Raw genomic sequence first — 15008 nt, 5'->3', positions numbered from 1 at the left:
TCCGTATGATCTGTAGCACCTTTGTCAAAAACGACTCCGTGTATTTCTACTGAAAATTCCAAAAGAGGACTTTGTATTGCCTTTATCATTTCCTGTGGTTTAAATTTAATTTAACTTTTTTTTTAATTTTTGAACTTAAGAAAATCCTAGTCCTTTTACTTTGATAAATTGTCCTGTGTTTTTTTTAAGAATAATTAAAAAATATATATATACAGATGGCAATTATGAAGTTTCGCATTAAAAATAAATTGTCTATGTTTTATGAATGTATGTATGTATATGCGCATGGGTGTATGTACGTGTGTGTGAATGTACACGTATCAAAATGTGTATACGAGTAAGTATATATTTTATTAGTCTGTGCTCTGTATTATTTTGTAAACTATTATCATTTATTATAATGTAATTGCCTAACTTGGAACGGGGTATGTACCCCTGTTAGCTGGGCAAAATGAAAGTAAAATTGTATTTTTGATAAAAGGTGTAAATAAATAAATAAATATTTTTTGTCTTTTTATAATATGTACGCATTAAATTTTAGTTTGAAATGTATGTATTATTTAAAATAAATGAATTGTTAACATATTACAACAGAGATGAAGAACATTTAAGAGAAGGTAATATAGAAGTCCAGGCATCTACAGGGGATTATGACCTGTCAAAGGCTGGTTTACACGCTGTGTAACATTCACCATTCTGCCCATATTCGAACATCTATATTTCTTAAATTCTTTCACCTGTTGATGTTTGTGAAGTTAAAGAGCTGAAATATTTTTAATACAAAATTTTGTGACCTGTTGTTTTTGTTGTTTTTCCTTAATAAATAATAAAAAAATTAAAAAAACAAACCTTTTTTTTATGGGGGTGAGATTTGTCTAATTGAATTAGACCTAGTAGATGCCTGTACTTCTATATTACCTTCTCTTAAATGTTCTTCGTCTCTGTTGTAACATGTTAATATAAACAGCTCCCCAGGGAGTTGAATCCAGTTCTTGTCTACAAAAATTTGGACAAACTCAAAATGTTGTTGATGTCGATAAATGAATTGAATAGAAAAATACGTATAGTGCATTACTAGGAAATAGCAGTGGCGAGCCGTGATTTATTTTATAGGTAATCTATTAAAAATGTTCATTAATTTGTACTACATATAAGTACTTATATAACATGTAAGTAATGTAATTATAAATGACTAATTTTTTTTGTGGTTCTGTGAAAATCAACTCAAACAACAATTATTATTAACCACGAGATAAAAGTAGCTTTATTCTACACTATTTTAATAGAATACCAAAAGTTTATTAATAAATACCACAATGACATTCAGCAGATATTTCCATTACGATCTGTCACTGACAGTACTGTCAAGACTTAAGCACTGGCCGATTTCTTTTAAAATGAATAATGCCTAAAACGGCCACTGCGAACGCCACCTGTCCTATGTGATACATAATATGTCAACGTATCCTATCAAAGAAAAATAGTCCTTCGGAAATAATGTTCGAAATACTAGTTTCCAAATAGAGAATCTTCTAAAAATATTTGTAAGCTGCAAGTTTGTTTTAGTTAAAGACGAAAAATACAGTGTATTTTTTTGTATGGAAGAATAAGCTGAGGTAATCGGCTAGTTTCATCGTTCAGTAAGAATGGGCTGAGCGCTGGCGCTGGGCGCACTTCATATATATTTTTTTGTAGAAAGATATAAACGGTGATTTATTACTTTATTAACTTTAATAACAATTACTTTATTTATTTTCCCATAAACATGGTTGCTATAAATTATTATTATTAAAAGTCAAATATAATGGTAAGCTGTGCATAATCGCTTACTTTGACGATTCGCCCCTGGGAAATAGTCTATGTTTTTTGTACATGATCATAATAATACTTAAGTCTTCTAGTAGTATTTTGTCTCCTACGCGAGTCGGCGAGCCACAGTAGTGACGAGTGCGGGCGACTGTACGTGACCCGAGTGCGTGTTGTAACAATATTATCGCTACAATTTTTGCATACCGGCGAGTCAAGAGACTGTAAGACCGCGGCGGAGTGAAGTTTCTCGTCTCATACACGTGTAATAAAAAAGATTCACGGCTTCCTTTACCCTGTAAATAATCGCCATTTTGTGCCAGCATGGTCTTACACTTATTGTATACATGTTTACCCATACTTTTTGTTCCACTAGAAGTAGTTATACACCGTAAAAACGCGTTTAAACTTTATTTTTCGGTGCGCGATTTTAAGGCGTCTTGTCAGGAACAACGTGTTTACTCGATGCTGGATTTGGTCATGCTACTGTCTTTCTTGGACTTCCCAGTTTTCTGCATCCATCAACATTCGCATGGTAAGCAATTTTCGTTCAACTATCGTTCTTCCCAGTCCATTTGCTTTACATGTCCAAACTAACGCAGAATTCCATTCTTAATTTTGTCGCCACGTGTGAACGGATCTCGCCATTTAAACCAATCGTACAAGTTTTACAATACATTCGTCCGAGAAAACAATGTTACAAAAAATGGCAGCTTTCAAAAAGAACTGTGAGTGCGGCAAGGAGTAGCCGGCGCCACATTTAACAGTATGAAAGCTGTCTGGAGATCGGATATTTAATCAGTGAAAATCAAATATCGCCTATATAACTTCTGCATAACACCTATTCTCTTCTACGGATGCGAATCGTGGCTCCTCAATAGGGCCCAAAACAGCAAAATACCGAGTTTCGAGAATAGAAGTCTTAAAAGAGTCTTGGGTGTGCGGTGGTTTGGGTTTGTAAGGAATAAAGTAATGAAAGAACGGACGCATCAAACTCCGGTGACAACAGTCATCAAGCAGAGGTGATACTGTCGGCTGGGCCATGCTGCGGATGCTTCCTGAGAGCCTTAACCACGCTTGCCTACTTTACGAGGCATCGGGTTCTCGTCCTCAGAACTACGGACTTGAGATGACGCTCAGAAGCTGGCAGCCGATAGAAATGCATTGAGGCTCTTTAAGGATTCCATATGCTCCAACTAGGATCGGACATGGAATGATGAGCGAACGAATTGACAACATTCATTCTACTTTTGTCCTTTTTTTCCAATTCCATACTTCGCTTCCATAGGGTCGGAATCAGAACTATTTTGAACGGCTAATTTTGACTCCTGCGATCAATATTAATTTTCCAAGGATGATTTTAGTGCACGGTACACCCTGTTCCCGGCACTCACCCTTCTTTCAGTATATCGGAAGACCCGAATTAAAAAAATAAATAATCATTATGAACGCCCTCTATATAAGAAAAGAGTAAATTGAACCATCCATTACTAAGAGCAATCGAAGTAGATGGAAAAACAATATCCAATGTGCGGAAATAGCATTAGATATTGTATCTACATTCATAAACAAAAGGAATATTTTGAAAATGTAATACTTACACGCAATCATTTATTTCTATATTTTGTTAGCCAAAGATTTTCAATATTGTCTTATTTACCTTGAAACTCTTTAATAGGGCGTTTCCATGTTTATTCACAATTCTATTATTATCATTTTATTTTTTTGAACCAAAACAGGCCAGGAAGCCCAATTACAGCGGTGAATTACATCACAGAACACCCAGGCTTGAGAAAAACCACATACAACCGATAGAACTGTACAAAAAAACACGCAAGTTTAACGTAAAATATTTGACAAAATTGAACACAAAATTGCATTGAGAAGCATAACCATTCCCTTTCCGCACCTAAGGTGCATAGGGCACTGCGTTGGTACACCAATCACAGCCGTTCTTGATATTTTTTGTTACATGAAGGTAAGATGATTGGTCTTACGCTTCAGGTACCAGTCCAGGGACTATGAAATATTCAAGTGAAAATACCATTTTAAATATATATTTCATATTAACCATATAGATGGATAATTTATGTAGCGCTATTTTTGTGATAATCACCTTAAGGCTGCTGTACAATAAATAAATATCGCAGCCCGTCTTGCAGCTACAGAGCGCATGGACGGTTGGGATTCAAGTTCCTCGTTTTCAATTAAGATAAATTTTAATTTTAACAGTAGCCTTATCACAAATAACTATCGCCGTGCTAATAAGCGACGTGATAACAATTTCTCCCCATGGTTGATTATCGTATTCGCGACCACAATGGAACATCCGTGAACACCTAATATTAAATGTCAGAATATTTACGTTTCGCTACGTATAATCCTGCTGCGCAATCACATATTTCAATTTCACCGGTGTAAACATGAAAAATATTCCAAAACTGCTATTTTTATTTATTTATTTATTATTTATCACGCTATTTATTGCATTTGGCCGGCGCGCGGCGGTTGGCGAGCCAAATGTCAAGAAAAGCAGTCTCCATAGTAATTGTAATTTAATTTTCACTTTTTTGTATTAGATGCTCCTTACTATTTTGCAAATTCAATAAACTGTGTTATTTTTTATAGTAAACGCCGATTTTTCGCTAGTCAACTTTATTTATTTACGAGAAAAACAAACCGACACGAGCGTTGACTTAGAGATTATACACGCTTTGACTTATGACTGCAATAACTTAAGCATGTTCATTATTGTTCATTGTGATCGCTCAAATGCTTAGCGTGTTTTTAAGCACGTCGATAGTTATTTGTGATTGAGCTACAGAAAGGAGCTTGATTACAGCACACTTACATTATTAGTTTGACGTAACAATACATCATTGAAAATTAATAATATATTATTAGAAAGTCGGACAGATATTTAGATTATGAAAAGGAGACTTGTAGGCAGTATACCTTGTTTTGTTACATTGTTTTGAGTGCGAAACAATGTTTTTTATAAAGTTGTTTAAAGGGAGTTGCTTGAAATAGTAAAAAATGCTAAAAATATTACCACTTTTAGAAAAATAATTTCAGGTTTATGTGTTAAAAAGTACAACGTAAAATTATGTATTTTTATATGATTTAAAACACAGTTAAGAGATGTCGGGAATCGAAACCGAGACCTCTTGGATGGTAGGCTAACGCGCTGACCATTACACCACGAGGCCGACGATGAGATAGAAAACAAAATATTCGTAAACCAATGTGGGATTGTTATCTATTGTTGAAATCGCGCTAAACTCATGTAAAGTGTAAAAAATTATTGTAAAAACTTTTATAACAACTATAGAATTCAATTAAGCTAGCCTATTTGAAAAAGTCAATAATAAACTTTTTATTTATTTGTGCATGCTGTGTTCATATATAATTGACGAACAATATCTAAACATAACGACTTGTGATTAATATACCAAAGTCGTATGTATTGTTTATTGTTTCTGAACCATAATAATAAAACAATAAAAAAAATTAAAAAAATATATAAATATAAAAAACAAGAAAAAAAAAAAAAAAAACATTTTTTTTCAATGTTTTAATCGGGAATGTTTAGTCAGTTTTGTTGTTCGGATTTCAGAGCGGTCGAGAAAGGAGCGCGGGCGGCAGTGTGCGGCGCAAATAACTTCCCCTGGAGTCTCATCTGCAGAAGTAAGCAACTTTTTTTTTTTTTTTCAAAATATATTTTTAAAAATTGTCTTTGCCACTTTTTTTGTGTGTGTCTTTTTGTTCATACTGACCATCGTGGTTTTGGATGAGTCAGGGTTTAACAAACTCGCTTATAGGAACATAGATACATAGATTTAGTTTTTCTAACGAAATTTCTTGGAGGAACCGTATTTTAATTATTATAATAGTTGAAATTTGAAGTGTATATTTTTAAACTTACTTTGTATGCAGATAAAATTTGATAAGGTATCCAAAATGAAACACTTTTATTGGATTTAATTCTACTAAAAAAAACATGTGACGCGTTTCGTCTTGTTAGAACATTATCAAACTAACTTAAATATTTACAAAGTATTCTTATAATCGAACAATTATTTAAGGTAGTTGTGCAGAAAGCAGCCTGCCATAGAAAAGTGAAACTGAGATAATAGCACTTTTATGATACGAGTGATTAATCAAATCCACACAATAGTTTGAATGTTCAAATATTTGAGTTTGGTTTTATTTCAATTTTATTTTTTATTCTTTCATATTTTCTTTTTATATTTGATTTGCCATGTATTTTTTGATGATGTTTTTGTTAAACGAGTATGCAGTAAATATGGTAATATTGACTGTAAAAGTTTTATACATATATTCGAGTCCCAACTCAACACAGAACTTTGGTTCCATGGAGTTGGGACTCGAATATAAATTTTTAAATGAATATATTATAAATAAATAAAAATCGATAAATAATAATCAAAATAAATGTTTTTGTGTTTGACAAACGAGAAACAATGAATTCATTAATTTTTTTGTATTAAAAACAATACTAATTATGTATTTGACCAGTTTTTTGTAGTTTTGTTGGTGTTTTCTGCAAATTGAGAAATGCTGTTTTTGTGATGGACACTATTTTCAGAAGGTGATTATTACAGTTTTTTGCTTGAAAACGGTCTGGTTGTTTTTAGTAGATTATGGAATTGACTTTACTACAATCGATAATACCAATATATATTTTTTTCTAAATCGTGGACTCTTGACGTGAATCTTTCATCTTTCTACATAACTACGTTTAATTGTTTTTTTTTTTTTTTTCCCTCTTGTTCCCGTTATTCATTGCCTTGCTTATGCATACAAAGCTTTTTTTCCTGGTATGTATATTTAGCACAATAGTTATTTCATTTTTTTTTTTCATTTTTGTAACTATGGCCTTTAGAAAGTCAATGTATTTTTCGGCAGTAGCTTCATTTTTTATAACTTCCTCTGGGTTTTCAAAAATTTGGCTGTATTGTGCGCACATTTGTAAGCAGTTTAACCTCTCGGCGTCAAACATAGGACAATCTAGTATGGAGGACGTCCTGAGAGCTGAGTCCATCGCAAAGGCAGCAATCGTTTTCTCTTTTTTTAAATCTACGAAGATATTTTCAAAAACCACCATGACTTGAAAGCATTTGAGTCAGCTCGTAAGTCCGCCCAAAAGTATCCAATATCTCGGCATCTTTTATATTTTTGAAAAACAATTTCGTTATTTTGCCTGTATCACTTGATAAATATCTTTGGTTCCAAGTATCGTATGATGTTTCTGGCACTATTTCTTTTATATATGATATGAGAATATGGTCATAGGTAGGAAGAGTTCTCATTTTTGTTTAATGATATATACAAAAAATGGAAACAAATGTATATATATATATATATATTACACTAAATCAATACTATTACTTAATGGGAAAAGGAAAAAAAGAGGAAAGAGGAAAGGGGGAGATATGAAGGAAGAGAAAGTAGATGTTTCTTTAGACGTGATTTAAACAGAGATACTGTAGTTACATATTTGATGGTGGATTGGAGATGATTCTACAGTCCAGCCGCATGGACAATATAAGAGTTAGAGAAAAAAGAGAAATAATTGAAGCAGCCAGTCCACAATTTTGAAAAAAATAGATATTGATGTTATCGGGTGCAGGAAGGTCAATGAGGAAGTTCAGTGGTTTTTATCAAATTTTTTATTTGTTAATAGACTGTTAAACTAAGTCAAAATTATTTTTTTTAAATTTTTACATATCGCATTATCGGTGCTACGATTTTTTAAAGTTTTGTTTTTCTGAAATAACTCCGCGTGTGACGTCAGAGGTTCATTTCCGCTTATTCTCATTCAATTCTTCCCATTGGTCAAGAAGCGATAAGCAGACCGGAAATCTTCCATAGCTCTCAGATCATAGGTCGATTCACATGAACCAGTGACGTCATTTAAAGTAGTGCGTTTTTATCAACAAAAAAAAATATTATTTTTTCTGTACTTTCAAGAAACTTTGTTGTACAATTTAATGCTCTAATTTTTACCCCGCGTAAGAAAACATTTTTTGTATCCAATTTCCCGTAGGGCTGAAGTTCCTCATTCTATGTTCTGCTAAAAACAGCCAGACCGCTTTCGCTTAATAAAACTGTATAATCCACCTTCTGAAAATGGTGTTGATCACAAAAAAAGCATTTTTTAATTTGCAGAAAACACCCACATCTCTAGAAAAATCTTATGGTTTTATAAAAATCATTAAAACTGGTCAAATACGTAATAAGATTCTTGTTTGTAATGTAAAAAAAAAATATGTATTCATTGTTTATAATTTGTTGAAGTCAAAAGCATTCCAACTACTGTTTAGATTTGATAATTCACTCATTTCACAAAAGTGCTATTATCTCAGTTTAATTTTTATATGGCTGGCTGCTTACTGCATAACTACGTTCAATTATAAAGTTTTATAAAGCGCAAATATTTTCATCTTGAAGCATTAACATATTTATATTTATAGGCATGCCTTTATTTTTTTTTTTTTTTTATAATTTATTTTTAAATATTTTTTGAGGGTAATTTTCAACGAGTTGTAAATAACTCACAATTAAAAAATGGGAATCAAGTTTGGGTAGAGTGGGTTTCAAACCACAGACCTTTAAGCCGTGAGTCCGATACACTAGCCACGGGACCACACCCCGATTCAATTAAAATTATAACACTCATGCCCAAACGCTCAGTCATGCCCAACGCAAGGGGTTAAATGCAAAACTGCCACTGTGCATTCTGAATAACTACATTCAATTGTGGGCGGGTAGTAAGAAGGTTCCTTTAAGAATAAGAACGATTAGGTACACCAATAACTGATAAGCGTTGAAATTTTTTACGGAGGCATATAGGTGCGTTAGGACTACGAATTACAGTGAAAAGAAAGATTTTACTACTAGGTATAGTCAACCACGGGTTACGCAGCCGAGTCACAAGCTACAAGATGCACACGAGTACGGCCGAACGTAATCCGACACATCCCGACCTCAGGTTTCGGGTGGACCAAAGTTTCGGTCAATTTTTGGCGAAACTGGAACCGCGGCCGAAACTTGTTTTATTTCGAAACCGAAACGTAAACTTCGGCCGGTCACTATTCTACAGTCAACTTAAGACGGGACTTTTGACGTTTGCACGCTCATGAAGTTCTGTAAATATTGATAGTTAAGTGTAAAAAACAAATGCCGTACTTTATTGCTGAGTCGCCGCAATAATGACGTAGCACCGAAAAAATCACTATCGATCGACAATATTGACTTTATATTGAATTATATTGTGCGTGTTCATTTTAAGGAGTTCGCAATACGATTTATTAAAATTGATCGACGATAATTTTGACGTTGAACTTCAACGTATTAAAATAAATAAAAAAACTTTCATTTTAACCACAATTTTTGTATTTTTTTCACCGACCGGTTTCAAAGCTTCTTTCTCAAGGTATAACTTGACGAATGAATTCTTTCCTATTTTATTTTATCAGTATGCTGCCAATGAGACTAATAAATCAAGTCTTTTTGTCTTGAAACGATGGTAGTGTGAAATGGATATGATCAAAACTAGACAGGAGTTGGCTAAAAGAAATATGGTTTATTTGGTTATTTATTATTTTTTTCTTATTATGAATCGCTTTTTTAATTTCTAAGATTTACAAGTTGTCTTATTTTAATATTTTATTTTCAACGTGAAGAACTTTTAACCCAGTGTCTTTATTGAAATTATAATTATTTTCTATCAGATGGTTTGCGAATTCAGAAAATTATTTAGGCACCGTGTTCTTTAACTGTAATATTAAAGTTTATTTTGGTTTTTACAATCTAGATTGAATCGAAATCCTTACAATTTAGTTGGTATATGCCAGATTTATTATATTTATGAACTTTGTCATTGTGATATTTTAACAATGTTCCTATGTTATTAGTTGTGTAGAATGCAGGTTTAATGTTTGATGGTACGAAATTAAATATTTTTTTAGAAAAATTGACATTTATAAAAAGAATCTGCCTCCATTCTTTAGGTGGGTTTGTTTTAATTATTGTGGGAGTTGAATAAATATTTACTTTTAAGTTTGCGTTTTTGTTATAATATTTTATCAATTAATTTTTCATTATATCCTCATATATTTCTCATTATATATATTACCAATCTGTTTTATAACATTTAAGTTTGTCAGTGAAAATTCTTGATAAAAGTTCATTGTAATTTATTATAGAAAATAAAAGACGAGTGATACTTTAATTTACAAATTTGGAACATCCAGTGACCGGTTTCATCGCTTTCGTGACATCTTCAAGACTTTATTAAGAATTTTCAGAAATCATAATAAATCATAGTGTTCTCGGCACGGGTAACCCCAGTAAGGTCACATTATTTTTATTATTAATTATAGTTTGTAAGAGAAAAAATATGAATAAATTAAAATTATAGACAGAAATCACACTCACGAAGGATGTGACAATTTAAAAATATATTTACAATACTTAAAATCATTGGAAATATCATTCTATCAATTCATTAGTTAACGAAACACTTTTCAAAAATAATTAAAATTAATTTACTATCAAATAATTTTGAATTCTCTATCCTTACCTCTGTTTTTTATAAATTAATTGATTTTCTTAATTAATAAACCATCCTAGAAGATGTCGCAAAAGCGATGAAACCAGTCACTAGATATTCCAAATTTGAGAATTAAAGTATCACTCGGCTTTTCTTTTCTAAAATAAAAATATTAAAAAAAAAAACTGTTTTATTGTATTAAGTTTTATTTAAAAATGAGTATCACCTTGAGGACCGTTAATGAACCTATGTATCATTGAATGGAATGTTTAATCAAATAAAAAAATTGTACTTCTGGATTAATATCTATTTAGTTATGAAACCACGTTTCTATTTACCCCATTTGATGGAAAATGATTTAAAATCGATATCGAAAATCGAAAGTAAAAAGACTGCCACAGCACTATTGTAATCTGTCAAAAGTACCTTCTTATATTTTTTGAACTGTAGTTAAATGCTACGTTTGGGATTTCAAAAATGTTATCAAACTAGTTGCAACGTACAAACTACACTCGAGTGGCGAAGTACCCCATGCTAGGGGTGCTACGGTAGCCAGCAGAACTCGGATGCACGTCTATAGAGAATTGCGGGCCGTAATTCCATTCCACTCAACCCCTTGTATCCGCTTCGCTTTGCAGGTCATAACAATTAAAAATCAAAGTTCAGAGTAATAATTGAGGGGCGGATGAGCGGATAACTGAAATTTAATAACAGCGCTTTTGACACTTCAGCGATTTGTAATCGTATTTAATTCGACTTGTGATATGAAATTTCCATCATTTGATTGGAATTTAATCAAACAGGAAACGCTTTAAGTACCTATGTATTTATTTATTTTTCAGGACAAAAAATAATAAATATAACGATATTTTGAGTACGCCCAAATGTTTGTAGATTAATCATCATCATCATTCCTTTTCCGTACCTAATGGTGCATAGGGCAGTGCATTGGTAAACCAATCGCGGCGTAACTTGATTGTTTTTGTTACACGAAGTTAAGATGGTTAGTTCTACGCTTCAGGTGCCAGTCAAGGGGCTATAAAATATACTAGTGGAAAAAGCTTTTTTATCTAAGGATAGCTTCCCCGTTTTAGGACAGCAAACATTTATATATTTTTTTTTTATTCATCAAAAGTACATGTTTTTGTAAAATTCTAAACATATCAACATTCATAACAACTTTTACACATCTAGTAAATGTTATCACTGTAACTCTCCAAAAAAAGAGACCAACTCTTGTGCTTGGAGAGTGACTTACACATATAAAATAAATATAACATACAAAATAAATACTATTTATTATTATTATTAGAACACACATAAGAATATTCTTATGTGTGCCTTACTTCCAGCTTTTTTATTTTAATATTTTGCCTTCAAAGGTGTCAAAAATTACAATAATCTCCCCAATGAACTAAAAACTATTAAAACTAATGTATAAAGAAATAAATTCAAAAGTAAATTTAAATTTTTTTTTTGAAGCCGCGTAAAAACTGCATTCAATTTAAGTTAGTACTTTTGACACTTCAGCAATTTGTAATCGTATTTAATTCGATTTGTGCTATAAAATTTCCATCATTTGATGGGAATTTTATCAAACAGGAAACACTTATTTTTCAGGACAAAAAATTATAAATATATCGATATTTTGAGTACGCCCAAATGTTTGTAGATCAATCATCATCATCATTCCCTTTATGAAAGCATTATTATTTTCTTTTTTTCCTTTTATATCCCATTTTATTCTCATGTACTCGTATATTCAAAATAACGTAAATTATAATAAATAAATAACTATAACAGTGTAAGTCACTCTCCAAGCACAAGAGTTAGTCTCTTTTTTTGGAGAGTTACAGTTACAGCATTTACTAGATGTATAAACGTAGATTTGTATGGAATAAAAAAAACATGTATCATTTATGAAATAAATCTGAAATCTTTATGAATACGGGTGAGATTCATCTGATTGAATTATTTCAACTATTTAACTTCACAAACATCAACAGATGAAAGAATTGAAGGAATATAGATGTTCAAATATGGGCAAAATGGTGAATGTTACACAGTGTGTAAAGTGGCCACTTAAACGAGCCAACGACATGTCATGAGCCTTGTAAACGCCTAGACTTCTATATTCACTTCTATATTCCCTTCTCAAAAATGTTTTGCTCTGTTGCAACAAATGTAGATCTGGGGCCTTATGCTGGACTCATTCGTCTTTAGAATCGTATTCGACTTCCGTAATTCGACGAGTGACAGCATTCTTGAACCATCCATACGAATGCAGTCGATTGAAAACCAATCGACTTTATCTCGTGTGCCAAAAAGCACTCAACATTGACAGTTGAATGCGACATTATAACTTCAGCTGTCAAACTTCCTTTTTGTAAAACGCTCGGCATTCATGTTTGAATGACGAGTAGGTATTTTAACTTGAAATTAACAACACTGATCTTATGATGATGACGTATCAACAAATGTGCAACAAATATAAGTGTACTTATTTTTAATCCATTATCAAATAATGAAGTTTTACTAGAAATATGATTTCAAAATTATTTTATTGCTTGTCAATGTCAAAATATCGCTCGTCAATTTCAAAATACGTATTTGAGATGAATATTAAACAATATGTTTTTAAAATCAATTAAATAAATATTAAATATTTATAATAAGATGTAGATGTGTGTTATGTCAAAGGCAAATAATAATTATCAATGTTGCAGTGTCTCAGTGAAATATTTTCTTTTATTTTTTTTATAATATTCCATACACAAAATATTCAACGGAAGAAGTCTGACAGGAAACTATAAAGGTGTGTGGCAGGAGACCAGGAGAGCCATAGATAAATAACGATTTGTTAGTATTTTTTAAATGTATTTTTTAAAAAAAAAATATTTTTTTTTACAATATACATAAGAGGTAAAACAAAGCATTAAAAAAATAAAGGATAATTACATAGCAATGAAATACATATTAATAGTAAACAAAAAATCCCATAACAGCCTGTACGTGGGTATACAAGAAAATGTCAATGAATTTTTGCTACTATAATAAATAGACACTTATAATATTTTTGTGTAACATAAGAAAGAGAAAATAAAATATTCTGTAAAAGATTATATGGTATTTTTTTATAGTAATTAAAAAAGGAAATAAAAAATATTAAAAAAACATAAAAATATTCCTTATTATTAAAGGGCAATAAAATATATCATAGAAAAAAAGAGTTCATATATTTAGTTTGAATCTAGGACAGTGCGTGTTTTTTAAAAGAAGGAAAATTTTGAAAGTTAGGAATCAATGAAATATTATCAGTTAAAAATAATAAAAAAAAATTGAGCCTGTAAAATATGCATGTCTCTGTGCTAGCCTCGTTTAACCATGTGGTATTTCTAACACACGATTCCTTCTTTGACTTGATCTATTTGAATTACTTGTTAATGAATTTTGGTTCTTAAATATATATTTTAAACATTGAAAACAATATATTTGTCTTATTTCCAAAAGTTTGGCTTCTTGGAACAGTCTAGAAGCTATCCTTTTTGAACTTTCTTTCAGTATCATGAAAGATGTCGAAATCTAGATGCGACTGAGTAAATACATTGCTCATCCTCTTTTATCCGGTTTTTGACCTGTCATATTTAGCATGAGTCTCCATTCGATTTCCCTTTTCGGACTTTTTACCGTGGAGCATCTATCGAGTTGAAAACACTCATCTAGAGTTTTGGTTCTATTTCACACGTGTAATTTCTTCATGCGCCCGGATACGCAGACATCCGGAAATTGATGTAATTTATTTCGTTTTGTGCCAAGGCCTCTGAATCGTGAGAATTGAACCACGTGATGCGTCCATTTGGTAATACTTCATGTTTTCATTCCTAATTGGTATCCTTTTCCCTTTACGTATAGTCAGGACTCCATGTTAGTTCCGGTCTACACTGCCTGCAAGTTTATGTAGAATATACATTAGAATCCATTTACTAAATAATTGCGCCTTAACCTAAGGGTTCCGAAGCGTTTGTGTCCGTTTTAAGTGGCAAACACAAAATCTACGATAATTATTTACACGAACTAAATCTAACGTTGTGGCTAAAGTGATAAATAAGAACGATAGTATGGCTGTCTATTTCGTTCATATACAAAACACAACAGTGGCCAACGGTAATTTGGTTTAAAGGTAAGCTACAAATCTGTTCATAAATTTATACCTACATAGTACATATTATTATTATTTTATTTTATTAGTATACACGGCACAAATGCCTTTTTTAAAACATAAATACATTTAACATAACAGTGTTCTCTAACAAAATTATGAAAAAATATAATAACAATATATCTATACATCTTACACAGTTGTTTTATACATTGTTCTATATAATAACTTTGCGATTTTAATACTGAACATACTTAGGTAAAAAAAATAAAAAAAACAAAGATTTGGTGGAAACAGCTCCCTCGAATGACAGAATTTCTAAAGATCCGAAATCGTCTTTTTTTTTTCATCACAACAGGCCGGGATCCAATTACAAAATTGCAGCACAGAACACCCAAGTTTGAGAAAACCATTTTTTTTTGTATTTTCACCACGGAGGTCGCTGTTTAAAATATGAAGCTCGCA

At 31.6% G+C, this 15008-nt stretch overlaps 1 protein-coding gene across 1 annotated transcript in view; it reads left to right on the top strand.

Moving 5' to 3' along the window:
• Window positions 1-2030: 2030 nt before the first annotated feature.
• Window positions 2031-15008, top strand: part of LOC148283746 (uncharacterized) — a 220882-nt gene continuing 207904 nt past the window's right edge. Inside the window, exons 1-2 of the mRNA XM_088243320.1 lie at window positions 2031-2341; window positions 5423-5493. Coding sequence (XP_088099446.1) covers window positions 2131-2341; window positions 5423-5493 — 282 coding nt within the window. The 5' untranslated portion in view covers window positions 2031-2130. The remainder of the gene's footprint in view (window positions 2342-5422; window positions 5494-15008) is intronic.

This window comes from Micrasema longulum, unplaced genomic scaffold (genome assembly GCF_059751315.1).
Source record: "Micrasema longulum isolate JH-2025_06_02 unplaced genomic scaffold, ASM5975131v1 h1tg000205l, whole genome shotgun sequence".
Lineage (NCBI taxonomy): Eukaryota > Metazoa > Arthropoda > Insecta > Trichoptera > Brachycentridae > Micrasema > Micrasema longulum.
This window is presented reverse-complemented; position numbering and strand designations above follow the sequence as displayed.